Raw genomic sequence first — 23450 nt, forward strand, 5'->3', positions numbered from 1 at the left:
AATACTTTTTTCACTTAAGACCATAGTTTTGAAAATTAGATTTTCTCGAGATTAATGAAGTTTTTGATAGTTTATTGTGACTAACTTAGTTAAAAATATGGTTTTGTAGTCGATAAAGGTTAAACTTATTCTTATGAATAAATAGAACGAGCTCCAATTAAAGAAGTTATTTTAGATTAGTTGAAACTATGTGGATTTTTTTGTAAAAAAATAATTTTTTGGAGATGAGTTTGATTAATTTAAATAATGTTGTTTTTTTTTTACTTTGACTTTTTGTATGGTTATGAATTTGATGAAATTATCACCCTCAAATAATTATTAGAGAAAATTACAAAGCACAAGTAGATCAATTTTCATTTTGGACCCTTAAATTTTAAGAAAAAAACTTTATGATATTTAATGAGCTGGACTAAAAAAGGAAACTAAAAAAAATGTTTTTTTTTTACTAAGTAGTTCATATATAACTTTATAATTTTTTTAAACAAATGATGATAAATTAATATCACTTAGTTTTAATTTATAATTGAGTGGTAGGTTGATTTTTAGGCAAAAACAATCAATCACAAGATACTTGAATTTTTAAAATATTACACTTTTAATATTCTAAAAACAACTTTGTAGTCACACCATATAGAAATTATTGATAGCTGTTATAACATTTTATTTGATAGTTATAATAATGTGAAAAATTAATTATTTCAGTATTTAGAATTTAAAATGTAGGATTAAAGATTTTAAGATTTAAAATTTTATTTAAGACAAAGAGATGATAAATAAATGATATAATTAAAAGGTAAAAGGTGCTCTGATTATCATTTTTCTTAAAATATTTTTTTTAAAAAAAATTAAAATAACGCCTCGGTATATTTTTCATCATAAATACTTTTTTATTTCAGTAGTTTATAATCTCTTTTTTCAACCTTACTTATATATGAAATATTATTTTAAGATTTAAAGATTTAAAATTTAGTGATACAGAAGATATGCAATCACTGCTATAACGCATATAAGTTATTCGATAGATAATATTATAATGTGAAAAATCAAATATTTTTTAAATCCTAAATAATATATTTGAATATTATTATATCAAAATACACTTTTTACTGTATTAATTAGTTTAAAATCAATGCATTAGTTTCACTGATTTTTTTTTATTTGAGTAGTTTATGATATCTTTTTTTAACATTATTTATATATGAAATATTATTTTAAGATTTAAAATTTAATCGGAACTTATGGAAATTACTCAATAACTGTTATAACATATATAAATTACTCAATAGTTATTATAATATAAAAAATTAAATATTTATTAAATCTTAAATAATAGGTTTTAAGTATTATTATATTAAAATAATTTTTCACTGATTTAATTAAAATCATTTTAAATCAATTAAAATCATTTGAAAATCATTATAAAATACGTTGAAGTCACTAAGTAGTTATTATAATATTATATTATAATAATTAATGATAAGATCTTATTTTACTTTTTATAAAAGATTATTTCCAATTAATTGTAAGTTTTACAATAACATCTAGAGTAAATAAATTATTTGATGGAGCTCCTTTTTTAAAAAAAATGACCTGATTTACTACTTAATTTCAAGCGTCCTTTAAATTTTTTACTCTTTTATTTTTACTACTACCCTATGTACAGGACATATTTTAAGAAATAGTAAAAACTCGAGGGTTAAAAAGAGAAATTCTCTTAAAATAAAACCACCAAAACAATATCCACGAATTATTTAATTGACATCCTTGATCCGTTCCATGGTGCCGACATCGAAATAAATAAAAATACACGGGGAATTATAAAAAATTGGAGTGATGTTGGGAAGAAGAAGACATCCTTGTAATCCGTGAGCACTTCACGGAAACCCAAACCCATCCACTTCGAACCGAACTAATTAAAATAAACCAAACCCAGAAAAAACCGTATCGCCTCGAAATCCCCGACCACAGTAGTTACTTAATTAAATCCACCCGCCGGTCTTCTCCTCATTTTTAAATCGAACCGGTCCACGCAATAATTTCGGTCCAGTCAATATTGGGAAAACATATTACTTAATCCTTTTTTTTAAGAAAAGGAAATGATATATAAAGGATATAATTATAAGGTAAAAGGTGCTTTTTCTGAAAATAAACTCTTTTTTAAAAAAATTAAAATAACACCTCGTATATTTTTCATCCTAAATATTTTTTTATTTAAGTAGTTTATGATCTCTTTTTTCAACATTACTTATATATGAAATATTATTATATTAAAATATTCTTTATCAATTTTATTAAAATGACTCAAATTCAATTAAAATATTTTTATTATAGCAACTCAAATTAATTCTAATTGATTTTTTTTTTCACATTTTAGGTCCTTGTATTATATTTTGGAGTGACACTTTTAAATTATTTTAATAATATAAATATGATATGAATTAAAGAATTAATTTGAAATAAAATATTCATGATATTTAAATTAAATTAAATCAAATTAATTCCCAACGCAAAAATAGAGGTAAATAATTTATTTTTAATAAAAAAATAGATATGTAGGGTCCTAATCTCTATACACAGTATGAATATTTTAAGAACTTTGTTCATAATTTCTTTTTCTCTCAAATTATAATTTCAAAAAATGACGAAAAAAAAAGAGAAATAAAATGTAAAACGAGCTCAGATGTGATTTGAATCATCCGATCGAGATCAGACGGCTGTGAAAGAGACCCTTTATCACTTTAATTTTCTTCATTGCTCTTATTTTTACTGACAAGTGAGCGAGGCGCGATTCGAACCTTACTCGAAAGCAAGGACCACTCACTTGCTTTAGCCAAGAACGCCCAGTCAATTCGATATCTATTTTTTAAATTTAAATTAGTTAAAATATTTTAGTTTATTAGCAAATTTAATTAAATTGACAAAAAAATGTTTTGATGTAATAATATTATATATATAATATTTATTAAATACAAAATTAAAAATATTTTTAAAATAAAAAATATACTATTTATTATTTTTTTCATTAAAAAATAGTGTATAAAAATAATAATTAAGGTTCTTTTAATTATGACCCTAAATTAAATTATATACAAAATTAATTAACAAAATATCTTGTCCATATAAAACAATAATATTTTGTTCTAGCCTGTTTTCATGGAGTCTTTAGCTATCTACGATTTAATATGCAGTTACAATGGACTGTAAAGTATTTTATTCCGGTGGAATGATTAATACGAGATATTAGTTGTACAGTTGAAAAAATGATAATCCTGATTATTTTTATTGGTAATCTTTAGAATGATCAATTCGATTTCATAAATTTTTTTTTATTAATTATTAAGATATATCAGAAAGTACTAGTAGTAAGTAGTTCAGGAGTCCAATATTCTTTAATTACATGTCCATTTAAATTTTTTTTATATAAATTGATTATATTTGGAATTCGAATCGTGGATCATCAATTGTCGTTCGAAAGGTTTAATATTTGATGTTAGTTATAAAAAAACAATATTATGTTCGATTATTATTATTTTTTAATATGAAATATTGTAAAGGGGTGAATAGGTATTAGAGGTTGCGATTTGACACTTAAAAGGGACGTAAGTGAAAAAAGTTCATCATAAAATAAATAATAATAATAAAAATAAAAACAATAAAAGAAAGCTTTTTGAGTGGTTTCTGCTCTTTCTCTCAGCTTTTTCCACTCTCGTTGTGCTTCTTGTTGGGCGAATAAAATCCAGTCGAAAGGGCTTTTTTTTTATGCTTGCGCCGGCGCCGGAGGTCGAGGTTTCCGGCGAGCCCGCTGTGGCGGCACGATTGGTCGTTCTCCAGCGGCGGAGGTTGCGGGGATGGGCATTTTGGGGCCTTCGCATGGACAAAGGTAGAGTTTTTCCTAGTCAATTGCTGTGCTCGTCCAGGCGTTTTGCTTGATCTATGCGCCTTTAGATGTCACTTCTCGGACAGTGGGAGGAATTGATGCAGGATGAACTAAAGTGGACTCGCTTTGACTGCAACAGTCTCTCGTTTGGTTCCATCTAGACCTAATCCTCCTTCCTCTCTCCGTCTTCGGTTTCTTGTTTTCGATGGGAGAAATACCTTTTTTTTTGTTTCATATTTTTGTGGAATCTGTTTGATGGCAATCGATTATCTTAATTAATCATATACATCTCGTCTTCCCCAAATTTGCTATTCTCTATATTTTAGTTCTACGGTTTAGTTGGGGACATGTTTTACGGGAAATTTGTTTGGTGGCTCTTCATCTGATTAAATTTTGAAATGACTCACTTTCTGAATTTGGAGCAATTAATCAAGTGATAGATCGGGAGGAAGAATGATTAAGTTGCATCTTGAACTCTTTTGTGGTTGTCGGATTATTTGTAGATTGGTACTAAAACTTGAAAATTTTCACTCGCTTCCTCCATCTTTTGCTTGATCGGTTGATTATTTTGGAGGTACTATTTATCATGCTTTTCAGCCAGTTTTCCGATGGCTAAGCTTCCGAATTTTGAACGTCTATCTTCTTTTATCGAGATTGTTCTATTCAATGCTAGGATCAATCTCATGATGTTGAGTGTTTTCTCAACAAGTCATAGATTTAAATGCAGGTGAAGAGGACTAGGGCTGAGATATTCAGATACCTGTGGAAGAAGACGAAACCCTGATTATACTATCTAATCTGAGGGATATCCATGAGCATTTTGGTTACCATTCTGATAGAAGCTTTCTGTTTTCTAGTGTAGACAAAGTGTGCAGTGCTCCTTAACAACTTACCTGTCTGCCAGCGGAAAGTTACCCATTGAAGTTGCATTGTTGGATTTCATTTCCCATCTGCCTCTATTTCAAGATTGATATCATTGACATTTGCAGCTTAACAGGTTTACTATTTCACTGGAAATCTTTCAGACCTCTAATAAATTTGGCTGTCATGTTTAATGTTCTCTGCTGCTACCAAGATTATGGACGATTATTACATGAAGTTATGTTTGTGAGAATCAACATAAAAAAGTACATTAACTTGAATCAATAAGGTATTTTTACCTACATTGTTTGACACGTACAATTTGCACCTTTTTGGAAGGTTTTTTGCTTGACTAGCCATCTGTACTGCAAAAAGTTCTTCCAGAAATAAGTTATTTATCATCATTATGTCCATGGCATCTTTCCCTGCTCTTGGTCCTGCATTTGTCATTTCTATGGGATATGTAGACCTTGGAAAATGGTTGGCAGCTGTGGATGGAGGAGTCCGATTTGGAAATGACCTGATGTTATTAGTTCTGTTTTTCAACTTTACTGCCATTCTGTGTCAGTATCTCGCAACTTGTGTTGGCATTGTCACCGAAAAAAATCTTGCAGAGGTACTTGTTCTTGATCTCTTTTGTTGTATAGTCTATCCTTTTCTATCTTTACTAAACTCATTTCCTGCACATGGTGGAAAGTAAAACTATAAAATCCAGTTCTGGAGTGAGAAACCTAATAAAGAGTAGATGCTTTAAAATTTTGACATTAGCACTTATAGTGGCAGAAATTAAATGTTTGGCTGACAGCAAATTTAGCACGCATTTGTATATATAGCATTGTAGTTGTGTATTCCAACTAGTTGGAATTGGCTTCATGGATTGTTGAGTACATGTAAGATTATATTATTAGTAATGTATAGAATATTTGAATGACTTTTATTTATGTCAAGTAGGCTACATGATTCTTTTGAATAGAAACACCTTTATAACAACCTTTGCAATAGTAACTACTATCTTGATTTGGAATACTCCAAATTGTAATATGGAAGAAGTTTTACATATATATGGTGTAATCCCACTTTTAGTAGTAACATATTCTGAATATTTTTATGCACATGGCTGTTGTCCATTTTATTAGGTTTGTTGGTTCGGATCATCATGATTGTTATGTTAGTAGACCTAAGTCTACATTATCGCAAGTATACCCAATTGGAACTTGTTGCCCGTCTATGGGACAAGACTCAAGAAGCATCTGACAATGGCTTTGCAATGATGTCTATATCTATATGGATATACTGCTGTTGCATCAACATGCTTTAACTTCCTTGGAGGTGTACTGACCCAGGGCGTGGGAATCACTTCCTAATTCCTCCCGTCTATTAATTATGCATAAAAATACTTTTTTTTAAGACCACGTCCATGAATACATTGATTCACTGATAGCTTCTCTTAGACTTTATTTGTTGCTGAACTTTACCATTGTTTGTGTTAATTTTTATGAAGTATCTACCATACTAACCAAATGCACTATATTCCTTTTTTTTCTGCTTTTGTGTCAGATATGCAGAGATGAATATTCAGGAACAACCTGTATGATATTGGGAGTTCAAGCAGAGCTATCCCTGATTATTTCAGATTTAACTATGGTAACATCCTTTTTTTGTTTATTAGAAGAATTATGATGATTTTCTCGTAATTTATTGCATGTTTACATAATAGAACTGACTTTTCATTATTTAGATGCCACAGATAGGAAAGTCTTATCAAGAATTTCTTTCCATTTCTAGATTCTGGGAGTAGCACAAGGTTTCAATCTTCTGTTTGGTGTTGACTTATTTGCATGTGCCTGGTCAGCTGCAGCTGGCTCTATTATTTTGCCCCTTTTGACACATCCTTTGGTAAATTTTTTATGTTTTATGTCTAACCTTTTTATTTTCGATCTCAGTTGGAAATGATACATAAGTTTAATGCATGTCTATTCTACTCAAGATGCAGAATGATCGGAAGGCTGGACTTATGTGTGAAATTATATCTGGTATGGCTTTGGTTTTCTATGTGCTTGGGGTACTAATCAGTCAACCAGAAATTCCTCTTGCAAAGAATATTATGTTTCCGAAATTGAGTGGAGAGAGTGCATACTCTCTTATGGCTCTTCTTGGTGCGAATATAATGGTGCATAATTTTTATGTTCACTCTTCAGTTGTTCAGGTAAAGTTGACTCAACTGTATATTTCTTTTCCTAACTCGGTCATGAACTTGATGAAGTTTTAAATTTTCTACTGTTGTTCTATGCCAGGATTATGCTAAGATCTTTTAATTCCTAATTATTCAAGAGAAATGAGTTCTATAATGCAGGTCATTTTTTTTCTAGAAGTATAAAAAATTAATACAAACCATCAAAGTTGAAGGTGTGGATCATAGAGAAGGAACCAATTAATCCTGACACATTTTTGTATACATCTCTGTCTTCATTTTCTACTATTTCATTGAAATCTTCCATGTGATTTTAGTTGGGAGGAATTTTCATTTGGATATTTTAATATTGTATGTGTATTGTTAGCAAATAATGGAGAATGGTGGCAAAAGGCGATTTGCTTGCCCTAGCGCCTCCGTTAGTCCGTCCCCAGGCCAACACAAAAGAAGTAAATCAAGGGTGGCTACTAACCTTGGACTTGAATAGCTCATGGGGGAGTGCAGGCTCCCGGCTACTAGTCGGGATTTGACCCCCGGACCTCATGGTGGCAATACCATCATGCACTAGCCAACTATCCGTCCTGAGGGGACTTTTCATCCCTGCTAATACAGTGATGAGAAGTTGTTGATTAAATAGTCATCTTTTATAAGCCCCGGTCCCGTGTCTGGAAGAGCAACCAGGATGCTCTAAGTATCTTTTTTTATTAAAGTTGTCTTTTAACATTAAAACTGGATTTAATTAGTCAGAACATTGAATGAATAAATTCAAATATTAATATAATAGGACACTATTTTATGTCTAGCTCAATTTTTCTTATTCAATTAAAGAAAATTCTACTGGTGGATTTACGAAAATGATTCATTTAATTAATATTTAACAATATTTTTTTATTATCATGTATATTACTTACTAACAACTCTTATTACTTGCACATATTGCAAGAGAAAACCTATTTTCATCTCTTTCCCGAGTAGTTGATTCGACCCATCATAATATCATCCTCCACGTATAATCTACAATATCAAATACTTCGCAAATCATTATTATTATTTTTAAAACTTTTATTAAGAAATTTAAACAAATTATACCCAAAAAAAGAGAGTAAATAGTAAATTCTATATATAATTTAAAGTTGACTATTATTAACAGTTCACGTGATTCTTTATCTTCTTCATTGGACAAAGTAAAAGGAGCTGAATTAAGGTAATCAAGGTCAAATTTGACTTAACACGAGTCGATCGTAGGTTAGATTTCACGAGAAGTTATGGTCCAATCGATCTCGAAACATGTACTAACTTATAGCATTGATGTTATTTATCATGTGATTAGATTCTCATTAGATTTGCTATGAATCTCAAGTATACTCCTCTTCGTGTACACCATGATGATGTGGTTGTACTCTAGGTAGAGGTGTCAAAACGGGTCGATGGAACCGAGCACAACTTTAGTCTCTCTTCAACTTATTCAATTTGATGAACTCGTACACGTTCAATGTTCCTCCTTAAAAATAACTCTTTTTGGGCACATGATGTGAATCCTTCCAAGAAAGAAGGAAAGGCTTATGATATTTTCGATTATAAAATGTGCTATTATTGTAGCTATATTTTATAGCGTTGGATGGGGATGTTCAATGCTTCGCAATGCACACTCATTAAATTAAAATTTAATTTATTTTATCCCTTTAGATGTAGGTTATGTTCAATGTTTCGCAATGCATAATAATTCTTTTTTATAGTTGAGAGGACGAGATGGTACTCTAAATGTTCGTCAATTTTGTATGAATGCTTTTTTTCACTTAAGACCATAGTTTTGAAAACTATATTTTCTTGAGATTAATGAAGTTTTTGGTAGTTTATTGTGACTAACTTAGTTAAAAATATGGTTTTGTAATCGATAAAGGTTAAACTTATTCTTATGAATAAATAGAACGAACTCCAATTAAAGAAGTAAATTTAGATTAGTTGAAAATATGTGGATTTTTTGGGAAAAAATAATTTTTTGGAGATGTTTCATTAATTTAAATAATGTTGATTTTTTTTTTACTTTGACTTTATGTATTGGTTATGAATTTGATGAAATTATCGCCCTCAAATAATTATTAGAGAAAATTACAAAGCACAAGTAGATCAATTTTCATTTTGGACCCTTAAATTTTAAGAAAAAACCTTTATGATATTTAATGAGCGTGGACTAAATAAAGAAAACTAAAAAATGATTTTTTTATATATATTTATAAGTTTTTTTAAACAAATGATGATAAATTAAATATCACTTAGTTTTAAGTTATAATTGAGTGGTAGGTTGATTTTTAGGCAAAACAATCAATCACAAGATACTTGAATTTTTAAAATATTTTAGAAAAAATACACTTTTAATATTCTAAAAACAACTTTGTAGTCACGCCATATAGAAATTATTGATAGCTGTTATAACATTTTATTTGATAGTTATAATAATGTGAAAAATTAATTATTTCAGTATTTAGAATTTAAAATGTAGGATTAAAGATTTAAAATTTTATTTAAGACATGATAAATAAATGATATAATTAAAAGGTAAAAGGTGCTCTCATTATCATTTTTCTTAAAATATTTTTTTTTAAAAAAAGAATTAAAATAACACTTCGGTATATTTTTCATCATAAATACTTTTTTATTTCAGTAGTTTATAATATCTTTTTTCAACCTTACTTATATATGAAATATTATTTTAAGATTTAATGATACAGAAGATATGCAATCACTGCTATAACATATGTAAGTTATTCGATAGATATTATAATGTGAAAAATCAAATATTTTTTAAATCCTAAATAATAGATTTGAATATTATTATATTAAAATACACTTTTTACTGTATTAATTAGTTTAAAATTAATGTATTAGTTTCACTGATTTTTTTTTTATTTGAGTAGTTTATGATATCTTTTTTTTAACATTATTTATATATGAAATATTATTTTAAGATTTAAAATTTAATAGGAACTTATGGAAATTACTTATAACATATATAAATTACTCAATAGTTATTATAATGTAAAAAAATTAAATATTTATTAAATCTTAAATAATAGGTTTTAAATATTATTATATTAAAATATTTTTTCACTGATTTAATTAAAGTTATTTTAAATAAATTAAAATCATTTTAAAATCACTATAATTAGTAGAAGTCACTAAGTAGTTATTATAATATTATATTATAGTAATTAAATGTAAGATGTATTGTACATGGTCTTATTTTTTTTTTCTAAGGGGTTGTTTCTAATTAATTGTAAGTGTTACAATAACATCTAGAGTAAATAAATTATTTGATGGAGCTCCTTTTTAAAATAAAATGACCTGATTTACTACTTAATTTCAAACGTCCTTTAGATTTTTTACTTTATTTTTACTACTATCCTATGTACAGGACATATTATAAGAAATAGTAAAAACTCGAGGGTTAAAAAGAGAAATTCTCTTAAAATAAAACCAACAAAACAATATCCACGAATTATTTAATTGAATTATTTAATTGACATCCTTGATCCGTTCCATGGTGCCGACATCGAAATAAATAAAAATACACGGGGAATTATAAAAAATTGGAGTGATGTTGGGAAGAAGAAGACATCCTTGTAATCCGTGAGCACTTCACGGAAACCCAAACCCATCCACTTCGAACCGAACTAATTAAAATAAACCAAACCCAGAAAAAACCGTATCGCCTCGAAATCCCCGACCACAGTAGTTACTTAATTAAATCCACCCGCCGGTCTTCTCCTCATTTTTAAATCGAACCGGTCCACGCAATAATTTCGGTCCAGTCAATATTGGAAAAACATATTACTTAATACTTTTTTTAAGAAAAGGAAATGATATATAAAGGATATAATTATAAGGTAAAAGGTGCTTTTTTCTGAAAATAAACTATTTTTTTAAAAAAATTAAAATAGCACCTCGTATATTTTTCATCCTAAATATTTTTTTATTTAAGTAGTTTATGATCTCTTTTTTCAACATTACTTATATACGAAATATTATTATATTAAAATATTCTTTATCAATTTTATTAAAATGACTCAAATTCAATTAAAATATTTTTATTATAGCAACTCAAATTAATTCTATTTGAATATTTTTTTCACATTTTAGGTCCTTGTATTATATTTAGGAGTGACACTTTTAAATTATTTTAATAATATAAATATGATATGGGAATGAATTAAAGAATTAATTTGAAATAAAATATTCATGATATTTAAATTAAATTAAATCAAATTAATTCCCAACGCAAAAATAGAGGTAAATAATTTATTTTTAATAAAAAAATAGATATGTAGGGTCCTAATCTCTATACACAGTATGAATATTTTAAGAACTTCGTTCATAATTCCTTTTTCTCTCAAATTATAATTTCAAAAAATGATGAAAAACAAAGAAATAAAATGTAAAATGAGCTCAGATGTGATTTGAATCATCCGATTGAGATCAGACGGCTGTGAAAGAGACCCTTTATCACTTTAATTTTCTTCATTGCTCATATTTTTACTGACAAGAGGCGCGATTCGAACCTTAGTCGAAAGCAAGAACCACTCACTTGCTTTAGCCAAGAACGCCCAGTCAATTTGATATCTATTTTTAAAATTTAAATTATTTAAAATATGTTAGTTTATTAGCAAATTTAATTAAATTGACAAAACAAAAGTTTTGATATAATAATATTATATATATAATATTTATTAAATACAAAATTAAAAATATTTTTAAAATAAAAAATATACTATTTATTATTTTTTTTCATTAAAAAAGAGTGTATAAAAATAATAATTAAGGTTCTTTTAATTATGACCCTAAATTAAATTATATACAAAATTAATTAACAAAATATCTTGTCCATATAAAACAATAATATTTTATTCTAGCCTGTTTTCATGGAGTCTTTAGCTATCTACGATTTAATATGCAGTTGCAATGGACTGTAAAGTATTTTATTCCGGTGGAATGATTAATATGAGATATTAGTTGTACGGTTGAAAAAATTGATAATCCAAATTATTTTCATTGACTATTTTTGGAATGATCAATTCGATTTCATAAAAATTTTTTATCGATTATCATAATATATCTGAAAGCGCTTGCAGTAAGTAGTTTAGGAGTCCAATATTCTTTAATTACATGCTCATTTGAAATTTTTTTTTATAAATTGATTATATTTGAGATTCGAATCGTGGATGATGAATTATCGTTCAAAAGGGTTATTATTTGATGCTAGTTATAAAAAAACAATATTATGTTCGATTATTATTATTTTTTAATATGAAATATTGTAAAGGGGTGAATAGGTATTAGAGGTTGCGATTTGACGCTTAAAAGGGACGTAAGTGAAAAACAGTTCTTCATAAAATAAATAATAATAATAAAAATAAAAACAATAAAAGAAAGCTTTTTGAGTGGTTTCTGCTCTTTCTCTCAGCTTTTTCCACTCTCGTTGTGCTTCTTGTTGGGCGAAATAAAATCCAGTCGAAAGGGCTTTTTTTTTATGCTTGCGCCGGCGCCGGAGGTCGAGGTTTCCGGCGAGGCCCGCTGTGGCGGCACGATTGGTCGTTCTCCAGCGGCGGAGGTTGCGGGGATGGGCATTTTGGGGCCTTCGCATGGACAAAGGTAGAGTTTTTCCTAGTCAATTGCTGTGCTCGTCCAGGCGTCTTGCTTGATCTATGCGCCTTTAGATGTCACTTCTCGGACAGTGGGAGGAATTGATGCAGGATGAACTAAAGTGGACTCGCTTTGACTGCAACAGTCTCTCGTTTGGTTCCATCTAGACCTAATCCTCCTTCCTCTCTCCGTCTTCGGTTTCTTGTTTTCGATGGGAGAAATACCTTTTTTTTTGTTTCATATTTTTGGGGAATCTGTTTGATGGCAATCGATTATCTTAATTAATCATATACATCTCGTCTTCCCCAAATTTGCTATTCTCTATATTTTAGTTCTACGGTTTAGTTGGGGACATGTTTTACGGGAAATTTGTTTGGTGGCTCTTCATCTGATTAAATTTTGAAATGACTCACTTTCTGAATTTGGAGCAATTAATCAAGTGATAGATCGGGAGGAAGAATGATTAAGTTGCATCTTGAACTCTTTTGTGGTTGTCGGATTATTTGTAGATTGGTACTAAAACTTGAAAATTTTCACTCGCTTCCTCCATCTATTGCTTGATCGGTTGATTATTTTGGACGTACTATTTATCATGCTTTTCAGCCAGTTTTCCGATGGCTAAGCTTCCGAATTTTGAACGTCTATCTTCTTTTATCGAGATTGTTCTATTCAATGCTAGGATCAATCTCATGATGTTGAGTGTTTTCTCAACAAGTCATAGATTTAAATGCAGGTGAAGAGGACTAGGGCTGAGATATTCAGATACCTGTGGAAGAAGACGAAACCCTGATTATACTATCTAATCTGAGGGATATCCATGAGCATTTTGGTTACCATTCTGATAGAAGCTTTCTGTTTTCTAGTGTAGACAAAGTGTGCAGTGTTCCTTAACAACTTACCTGTCTGCCAGCGGAAAGTTACCCATTGAAGTTGCATTGTTGGATTTCATTTCCCATCTGCCTCTATTTCAAGATTGATATCATTGACATTTGCAGCTTAACAGGTTTACTATTTCACTAGAAATCTTTCAGACCTCTAATAAATTTGGCTGTCATGTTTAATGTTCTCTGCTGCTACCAAGATTATGGACGATTATTACATGAAGTTATGTTTGTGAGAATCAACATAAAAAAGTACATTAACTTGAATCAATAAGGTATTTTTACCTACATTGTTTGACACGTACAATTTGCACCTTTTTGGAAGGTTTTTTGCTTGACTAGCCATCTGTACTGCAAAAAGTTCTTCCAGAAATAAGTTATTTATCATCATTATGTCCATGGCATCTTTCCCTGCTCTTGGTCCTGCATTTGTCATTTCTATGGGATATGTAGACCTTGGAAAATGGTTGGCAGCTGTGGATGGAGGAGTCCGATTTGGAAATGACCTGATGTTATTAGTTCTGTTTTTCAACTTTACTGCCATTCTGTGTCAGTATCTCGCAACTTGTGTTGGCATTGTCACCGAAAAAAATCTTGCAGAGGTACTTGTTCTTGATCTCTTTTGTTGTATAGTCTATCCTTTTCTATCTTTACTAAACTCATTTCCTGCACATGGTGGAAAGTAAAACTATAAAATCCAGTTCTGGAGTGAGAAACCTAATAAAGAGTAGATGCTTTAAAAATTTGACATTAGCACTTATAGTGGCAGAAATTAAATGTTTGGCTGACAGCAAATTTAGCACGCATTTGTATCTATAGCATTGTAGTTGTGTATTCCAACTAGTTGGAATTGGCTTCATGGATTGTTGAGTACATGTAAGATTATATTATTAGTAATGTATAGAATATTTGAATGACTTTTATTTATGTCAAGTAGGCTACATGATTCTTTTGAATAGAAATACCTTTATAACAGCCTTTGCAATAGTAACTACTATCTTGATTTGGAATACTCCAAATTGTAATATGGAAGAAGTTTTACATATATATGGTGTAATCCCACTTTTAGTAGTAACATATTCTGAATATTTTTATGCACATGGCTGTTGTCCATTTTATTAGGTTTGTTGGTTCGGATCATCATGACTGTTATGTTAGTAGACCTAAGTCTACATTATCGCAAGTTTACCCAATTGGAACTTGTTGCCCGTCTATGGGACAAGACTCAAGAAGCATATGACAATGGCTTTGCAATGATGTCTATATCTATATGGATATACTGCTGTTGCATCAACATGCTTTAACTTCCTTGGAGGTGTACTGACCCAGGGCGTGGGAATCACTTCCTAATTCCTCCCATCTATTAATTATGCATAAAAATACTTTTTTTTAAGACCACGTCCATGAATACATTGATTCACTGATAGCTTCTCTTAGACTTTATTTGTTGCTGAACTTGACCATTGTGTTAATTTTTATGAAGTATCTACCATACTAACCAAATGCACTATATTCCTTTTTTTTCCTGCTTTTGTGTCAGATATGCAGAGATGAATATTCAGGAACAACCTGTATGATATTGGGAGTTCAAGCAGAGCTATCCCTGATTATTTCTGATTTAACTATGGTAACATCTTTTTTTTGTTTATTAGAAGAATTATGATGATTTTCTCGTAATTTATTGCATGTTTACATAATAGAACTGACTTTTCATTATTTAGATACCACAGATAGGAAAGTCTTATCAAGAATTTCTTTCCATTTCTAGATTCTGGGAGTAGCACAAGGTTTCAATCTTCTGTTTGGTGTTGACTTATTTGCATGTGCCTGGTCAGCTGCAGCTGGCTCTATTATTTTGCCCCTTTTGACACATCCTTTGGTAAATTTTTTATGTTTTATGTCTAACCTTTTTATTTTCGATCTCAGTTGGAAATGATACATAAGTTTAATGCATGTCTATTCTACTCAAGATGCAGAATGATCGGAAGGCTGGACTTATGTGTGAAATTATATCTGGTATGGCTTTGGTTTTCTATGTGCTTGGGGTACTAATCAGTCAACCAGAAATTCCTCTTGCAAAGAATATTATGTTTCCGAAATTGAGTGGAGAGAGTGCATACTCTCTTATGGCTCTTCTTGGTGCGAATATAATGGTGCATAATTTTTATGTTCACTCTTCAGTTGTTCAGGTAAAGTTGACTCAACTGTATATTTCTTTTCCTAACTCGGTCATGAACTTGATGAAGTTTTAAATTTTCTACTGTTGTTCTATGCCAGGATTATGCTAAGATCTTTTAATTCCTAATTATTCAAGAGAAATGAGTTCTATAATGCAGGTCATTTTTTTTCTAGAAGTATAAAAAATTAATACAAACCATCAAAGTTGAAGGTGTGGATCATAGAGAAGGAACCAATTAATCCTGACACATTTGTGTATACATCTCTGTCTTCATTTTCTACTATTTCATTGAAATCTTCCATGTGATTTTAGTTGGGAGGAATTTTCATTTGGATATTTTAATATTGTATGTGTATTGTTAGCAAATAATGGAGAATGGTGGCAAAAGGCGATTTGCTTGCCCCAGCGCCTCCGTTAGTCCGTCCCCAGGCCAACACAAAAGAAGTAAATCAAGGGTGGCTACTAACCTTGGACTTGAATAGCTCATGGGGGAGTGCAGGCTCCCGGCTACTAGTCGGGATTTGACCCCCAGATCTCATGGTGGCAATACCACCATGCACTAGCCAACTATCCGTCCTGAGGGGACTTTTCATCCCTGCTAATACAGTGATGAGAAGTTGTTGATTAAATAGTCATCTTTTATCAGCCCCGGTCCTGTGTCTGGAAGAGCAACCAGGATGCTCTAAGTATCTTTTTTTATTAAAGTTGTCTTTTAACATTAAAACTGGATTTATGTAATCATTACAGCCTTTGTTTTAGAATATATTAAGATAGTTTTTCCTAGTTCTCATGTAATTTGTCTTTATGCAGCAGCAGCAAAAGAGATTCTTAAATGTTCCTGTGGGTGCTTTACTTCATGAGCATTTTTTTGGAATAATGTTCATCTTCACTGGCATATCTTTGGTTAATTATGTGCTGATGAACTCGGCTGCATCTGTTTTCGGAAGCACAGACATAGATCTCAACTTTCATGATGTGTGTCTGCTGATGGATCAGGTTTATGCTTTGCCTCTCTATTACCCTTTTGTTTTGTCAATTGACAAATCTTGCTATTGCTGATCATTTTCTTCTTGAATAGATATTTAATATCCTTTTATTGATTATATTTGTAGCTATCAATGAATGTATATTAACCAAGCCTAATACCTAAACCTGATGCAAATTAAAGATGATTAACATCTAAGACTAATACCCAAATCTGATGCAAATTTAAGATGATAAATTTCTTTTCTTGACTCTTTCTATGATACAATCTAATCTTCATAACCTGTATGGGGAAAAGGAGACAAGTAGTCATCTGGAATATATAACTAATTCTGGAGGTAGTCAAAAGATTGAGGAATTGAAACAGAAGATATCTTCACAATCTACAAAAAAAAAATGAAGAAATAGTAATCTAGACAAGAAGCACAATGTTACATAGTCTGAATCATTCACATTAGTGAACAGGTATTCACAGGTTTGAATATAAGTTGACAAAATTGCGCAATAACTTATAGATCATTTAATGTGACATTTTATATTCTAAGATTCACATTTTATACAGTTTGGGTTTCTTTAAGTTAATGGCCAATTTCATGTTTTCTTGATTATAGAGATTATGATTTGCTGGCACAATTTTGCATCAGCAATTATTCAAGGACATAAACTATTATTTATTCCTTATTTGATCCTGATAAACCATTTTTTCAAAACTCTGAATGCCAGAAGATTTGACCATGGATGTATTCATCTCACAGTCAATGCTAGGATATGATCAGTGGATTATATCTTTAGGCTTAAGTTATGTAGTTTAGAACTCATCATTTCTCCCATCAGGCAACCACTTTCTTTTAGTCAAATGATGATGCAAGTTTTAGCATAGGAAGAAGCAAGCAGGTGTCAGGATTCATTAAGTGCAATCAAATTCACCTTCAAGTGACTCAGTAAATCTAGGCTTCTCCAAAAATTGACATTGGTAGCATGGTTTAAAATCTCAAGCTGTGCCAATGTTTCAGTCCTGAACAATGTACCGTATTAGTTTCGATATTTTTTAAATATGAAATATATTAACTAAAAATAAAAAATTTAATCTAAATATTTAAAAATAAAAAATATATTTTTAAATATATATTTATATTAAATTAATAGGATAATTTTATTAGGCTTTAGTTAAACTTATTTAAATTATTTCAATCATAGCTAGGAGTTGATTGAATTTATTAACCTAAGTATTTAATTAAAGTGTAAGTTAACTCTCCCAGTTCCATGATGACCGTGGGCCCATGCGATGTGTGTGGATGTGTGTGGCATGCTGGCATCGTGTGCCGGTGCCGGTCCATGGGCGGAACGAGATGTTTTGCCCGTATCGAGCGAAACGGCTCGAGATTTTAATCCATGATTAGTAGTCTTCATGAAAGTTCAGCTGTTCAAGTTTCTCCATCCATTTGAGCTCCAAGTCCAGAACATTGGGTTAGTGTTTGATAAATGTCATAATAACTAATTTGGTTTCTTTCAGCTACCAAGATTCATAGTCTTTGCAAATGATAGTTGGAATAATTTAGTTAATGAGTTTTATTATTTTACTTAAATTGATAATCTTATTGTACCTGATAATTGGTACTTGATATAATATTTATCATGGGACATGATTTTGACAATTTTCTTTTACATTTTAGTTGTACATCAATGAATGTTCATCAGAACTGTAACTTCTGTATGCTTAAACTTTACAGATTTTTAGGATTCCAATAGCACCTATAGCAGTATTGCTGCTCCTATTCTCTAGTCAGATTGGAGCTTTGGCTTGGAATACAGATGGACCTCAAATCTTGCATTATTCTTTTGGTGCCAATGTTTCTGTTTGGGTTCGTCGTCTTTTATTGAAAACCTCCTCTGTGATTCCTGCTCTTTGCTGTGCAAAAATTGGAGGCACTGAAGGGATATATAAATTTCTTATTTTTTGTCAAGTTATACAGGCTATGCTTCTTCCATCTTCAGCAATTCCACTTTTTAGAGTAGCATCTTCGAGATCAATAATGGGAGAATACAAAATGGCATGGTATCTGGACATAATGTCTCTGTTGGCATTTCTTCTAATGCTGGCTTCGAATATATTCTTCATCAATGAAATGTTGTTTGGAAATAGTATCTCGATAAACAGCCTCAAGGAAAATACAAGATTTGGTGGAACTATCACATATGCTGCCATTCTTCTTGTTGCTTGTGCTTCAATACTTTTTACACTATACCTAGCAGCTACGCCTCTCAAATCTGCAAGTGATTTTCCAGATTTAGGAACTTTGGTTTCGCTGAAGGATGAACTACCCGAGGAAACAGAAGATACTACTTCTATCAGAGATGAGATTAAAGCTACTGAAAATCAGCTTTCACTGGAACCTCTTGCGGAGAATACTCTGCAGTATACTGATATATCATTTTCAGAATCTATACTCGAACAATCTGATGCAGCTATGGATTCTGATAATGATCCTTGTCAAATTATTGACAGTACTGCTGCTTCTAACACAACTTTTGATTCTGATCATGATTGCCATCAACATATTCATTTTTCTGGCTCGTCTAATACCTTTATTGCGCCAATATTTCAACCTGAAGTATCAAAGTCTATTGATGTAGAAGACTTGGAAAGTGTGAGTGGCACATCCACCAATACCTTGTTAGATACTGCTATTAAAGAAAAACATGAATTTGAAACCGACAAGGAAGATTTGGCATTAGAAGTAGCTATTGCCACTGTGATGGAAAAAGATGAGACATTGGATACTAAGGATTCTGTAGGCGAGCTGTTGGTGCCCATAAGCGAATCGTTGCCTCATTTGACATCTGAGGATTCTGAATGTTGTAACGCTGCTACTGTAAAAATTTCAGAGGAGAGTACTGGCAGTGTAAACTTATCAAAGTTGTCTGGATTAGGCCGTGCTACTAGAAGGCAATTTGCTGCCATATTGGATGAGTTCTGGGGTCAATTTTTTGATTTCCACGGGAAACCAACACCAGAAGCTGTTGGGCAAAAGTATGATTCTTTGTTGGGATTAGACTCGAAAGGTGTTAGATCTGCAAAAGGTGATATAGGAACAGAGCCATCCATTAATTTTCATAAAGATGTTGATAGAATAACAATTTTCCCACCCAACCCGATGGAATATAACTCTCATAAGATGAAAATCTCGGCCAGTGGAGATTTATCCTATGGATCTCAGGTGGGCTCTTCAACTTGGTCTCGGAACTTGCAAGCGAAAACACATTTTCTAAACTCAGCTGGTAACCTACCTGAGCCAAATGAAAGACGTTATTCTAGTTTATATCTGCCACAATACTCAGACAACCATGATTATCAGCCGGCTACAATCCATGGATACCAGATAGCATCTTATCTAAAGGAAATTGGTGCGACGCGAAATCCTTTTTCTTCAAATGTGGCACCTGAATCTCCGAGAGTTACTAAATCTTCTCTGAAAGTTCCTCCAGGGTTTGGGGATTCAGTTCCATACAGCGATAGACAAACTGGACTGAATTCACTTGCACCTTCTAGTTTGCAAAGCCCAACAGCATCTCGAGTTAGTAGAATGCAGGTGGAAGGAAATTATTTCAACCCTTCTTTGGTTGAACCTATAGGAAATGCTGACACGTCTGCCTATGAAAAGAAATATCATAGTTCTCCAGACATTTCTGCTCTTATCGCTGCTAGCAGGAACTATTACTTGAATGAGTCGAAGTTGGGTGGTCCTATTGGTTCCAGACCATCTGTTAGTAGGATGATGACTAGCCAGCAGCACCAGTATTTGAATCCCATCTCCAGAACGGCAGTTTCATCACCATTCAATGAGTTCTACCCACCCAATCTCCAGAGAGATGCACTCCCTCCTCAATCAAATTTGAGTTCAGGCAGCAAATCCCTTTGGTCTATGCAACCATATGAACAATTCTTTGGTACGCCAACCAGGGAATACAATCTAGGGGGACGAACAGTCCCTGACAAACCTGGCAGCGCTTCCCAAGAAGTTTTCCCTTGTGCTGAGGTAGAACGCAGGTTGTTACAATCTCTTCGATCATGTATCTTGAAGCTCCTGAAATTGGAAAACTCAGATTGGCTTTTCAGACTAAATGATGGATGTGACGAGGAACTAATTTATCAAGTTGCTACAACTGAGAAGAATATGTGCAAAGTGGTTGAGATGAATCATTTGGATTCTAGTGAACTTCGCCACTTGTCCCCTGAACGAAAGCTTAATTCAGTTCAGAGGAATGAGGAGGCAGACATCTCTTGCACTTTGTCGCTGCCTAATTGTGGAGATGGTTGTATATGGCGCACATCCCTTCTTGTGAGTTTTGGAGTGTGGTGCATTCATCGGATATTGGATCTGTCCCTTGTTGAAAGCCGGCCAGAGTTGTGGGGTAAATACACTTACGTGCTCAATCGTCTTCAGGTAAAAACTTAATCATTAGCTTTATCGTATTCCTTTAACAAGTAACTAAGTTCATGCATAAAATATTTATTCTAAAATCTACACTAGCAAATATCGCAAATTTAATCTACCTTCTACTTTTACACTGATGTTCCAATACAATCTGGTTCTCGTCATGCACCACTTATCATTTTGAGCTGGAAATAAAGTATTTCTGCTACGAGTGAATAAATAGTCTAAAACAAAACTTATTTAGCTGGTTATTAGTTGGAGACAGTGATGGTTCTATCATTTGCCATGAACTTTAGGCAGTATATATATATATATAAAGCAATAATATGAAGTAAGACATTGAAGGATGCCAAAGAATCTAACTTTTGCAGCCAAGGCAAGCCTTTTAATCTTGAATGAAGCTGGAAAAAGTCTTCACTTTAGCTTTTCAGCAAAGTCAAATCTCACAAATATTGAAGGCTACCTAGTTGGACTGGTTTCTCACTTGTGAACGAACTTATTTGTTACGGTTGAATATTGGCTCGTGATGCACGACAGATAAAGTATATTTGGTAAATGTAGTTGTTATAATATAACATTACATTCAGCAAAGTCGAGCCTTTTAATCTTGAATGAAGCTAAAAAGAGTCTTCACTCTAGCTTTTCACCAAAGGCAGATCTCACAAATATTGAAGGCTACCTAGTTGAACTTGTTTCTTGCTCGTGAACGAACTTATTGTTACGGCTGAATATTGGATCATGATGCACGACAGAGAAGTATATTTGCTAAATGTACTTGTTATAATGTAACATCACAAATCCAATCTATCAAAATAGCTCTTTTTGGTCACAGATCCAATCTATCAAAATAGCTCTTTTTGGTTACATGCCAACCTCTTGTTTTTTGTCTTTTGCTATTATATTTTTGCACTGATCATTTTTTCTGTTGTCGAATTCAGGGGATTCTTGATCTTGCATTTTCCAAACCCCGTTCTACGCTCAACACTTGCTCGTGTCTTGATGTACCACTGGAAGTTGCTGAGCCTTCCGACTCTCTTATGCTGTCAAAAATGATAAGTGGATCCTTCACAACTGCAGCTATGATTCTTGATATTATCAAAGAAGTTGAAATTTCAGTCTCGGGCCGAAAGGGTCGGACGGGCACAGCAGCAGGCGACGTTGCATTTCCCAAGGGGAAGGAGAACTTGGCATCTGTGCTGAAGCGTTACAAGCGCCGGCTCTCAAACAAGAGCGCCGGAGCACAGGAAGTTTCATTGCCCCGCAAGATTCATACGGCTCCAGTGCTATAACGACTGTACTGATGTTTTCGATACTTGGTTTTTTCGTTGAAAAACGTTCTCAGGGTTCAAAGATGTTACTCTTTGTCCCTCCGAGTTTCCCATTGTGTATGTTGTATAATTAAGCAGGATTATGTAGGATTTCTTCAGTTTCAAGATCTTAATCCTAATATTTGTTTTCGAATATCCTTTTAAGTAAACTGTGAATTTGTAAATTGCTCATGTAGATATTTTCTTGTGTTTTGCCATGGGCATGATCATCTAGAGTTGGTCGACTGATTGAGCGGGTCCATCGAATCAAGTGGCCAAGTTGGTCAATTAAGTCGAGTAGAAAGAGCACGAGAACCTAAAGCTCTCCCACCGTATCGTCAACATGTATGTATATACACAATTCGCTAATGTGACGTAACCTTACACAACTATCAAAATATTTCAAAAGTCATGTCAATTTCAAAAATTCATATATACCTCAATTTAGATTATGGAATCTAGGTACGGCATGATTATACTAAGGAAGATCCTAGAAGTGCAATGGTTCTGATTTAAAGTATTTTTGAGGTGCTTAAAATCATCAATAAGTTTTTACTAAAAATAGATAAGGACTCTATAATCTTATTTTAAAATTTTGACATCACCTTAATCAAGAAAATCTTAGGAACCCTTTTGTGGTATTGATAAGTAACTAAGTATGATTGATTTATGCGTTTTAATAAGTTTGTCTTAAATTATTTCGAGGTCGTGAAAATTTTTAAAATTCATATAAGTTATTGAATCCAAGTCTAAAGATAGAGTTATACTCGGGAGGCTTTCAGAAATATAATAATCTTTATTTAAAATAAGTTTAAGGTTCATAATCAACGGTGAATTTTGATCAAAAGTTACAGGATAACTATGTGTTTTGATAAATATGAAACATAGATTATAAGTATTTTATGTATTATGAAAATTTAACTTTTGCGGTTCAGTAAATTACTGTAAAATCAAGTAAAAATAACCCTATGGAGGCCCCATTCTTCATCTTCCCTAACCGCCTCTCATCAGTCAGTCAGTCACATGCAACGTATCATGTATGGGAAGCAGCAGCCTCTGCCTCACTGGTTGCAGAAATTAATGACTCCTTAGTCCTT

At 31.9% G+C, this 23450-nt stretch overlaps 2 protein-coding genes and 2 non-coding genes across 12 annotated transcripts; 2 read left to right on the forward strand and 2 right to left on the reverse strand.

Moving 5' to 3' along the window:
- Positions 1–2672: 2672 nt before the first annotated feature.
- Positions 2673–2757, reverse strand: LOC122013214. Its single transcript, XR_006120536.1, has one exon. It is a non-coding gene; the product is annotated as a small nucleolar RNA snoR114 (small nucleolar RNA).
- A 906-nt stretch (positions 2758–3663) lies between these two features.
- Positions 3664–7590, forward strand: LOC122008449 (protein ETHYLENE-INSENSITIVE 2-like). 4 transcript variants are annotated; one of them, XM_042564188.1, is made up of 6 exons: positions 3669–3880; positions 4605–4874; positions 5078–5354; positions 6296–6382; positions 6524–6634; positions 6726–7567. In XM_042564188.1, exons 3-6 carry the CDS (start codon positions 5145–5147, stop codon positions 7005–7007), a joined length of 690 nt encoding a protein of 229 aa, XP_042420122.1. In that variant the 5' UTR covers positions 3669–3880; positions 4605–4874; positions 5078–5144; the 3' UTR covers positions 7008–7567. The 4 variants fall into 4 exon arrangements, 3 of the variants coding, with proteins under 3 accessions (XP_042420122.1, XP_042420124.1, XP_042420123.1); XM_042564190.1 differs by having other exon boundaries at positions 3670–3880; positions 6732–7205; XR_006119288.1 differs by lacking the exon at positions 5078–5354 and having other exon boundaries at positions 3664–3880; positions 6726–7590.
- A 3778-nt stretch (positions 7591–11368) lies between these two features.
- Positions 11369–11453, reverse strand: LOC122013213. The gene has a single exon (XR_006120535.1). It is a non-coding gene; the product is annotated as a small nucleolar RNA snoR114 (small nucleolar RNA).
- A 913-nt stretch (positions 11454–12366) lies between these two features.
- On the forward strand, positions 12367–22509 carry LOC122008448 (protein ETHYLENE-INSENSITIVE 2-like). 6 transcript variants are annotated; one of them, XM_042564184.1, is made up of 9 exons: positions 12367–12575; positions 13300–13569; positions 13773–14049; positions 14988–15074; positions 15216–15326; positions 15418–15636; positions 16440–16622; positions 18341–21055; positions 21985–22509. In XM_042564184.1, the coding sequence occupies exons 3-9, from the start codon at positions 13840–13842 to the stop codon at positions 22333–22335; spliced, it is 3876 nt and encodes a 1291-aa protein (XP_042420118.1). In that variant the 5' UTR covers positions 12367–12575; positions 13300–13569; positions 13773–13839; the 3' UTR covers positions 22336–22509. The 6 variants fall into 6 exon arrangements, with proteins under 6 accessions (XP_042420118.1, XP_042420120.1, XP_042420121.1 ...); XM_042564186.1 differs by having other exon boundaries at positions 15424–15636; XM_042564182.1 differs by having other exon boundaries at positions 12368–12575; positions 16437–16622.
- The last annotated feature ends 941 nt before the right edge of the window (positions 22510–23450 follow it).

Source organism: Zingiber officinale, chromosome 8A, assembly GCF_018446385.1.
Source record: "Zingiber officinale cultivar Zhangliang chromosome 8A, Zo_v1.1, whole genome shotgun sequence".
NCBI classification, from domain to species: domain Eukaryota; kingdom Viridiplantae; phylum Streptophyta; class Magnoliopsida; order Zingiberales; family Zingiberaceae; genus Zingiber; species Zingiber officinale.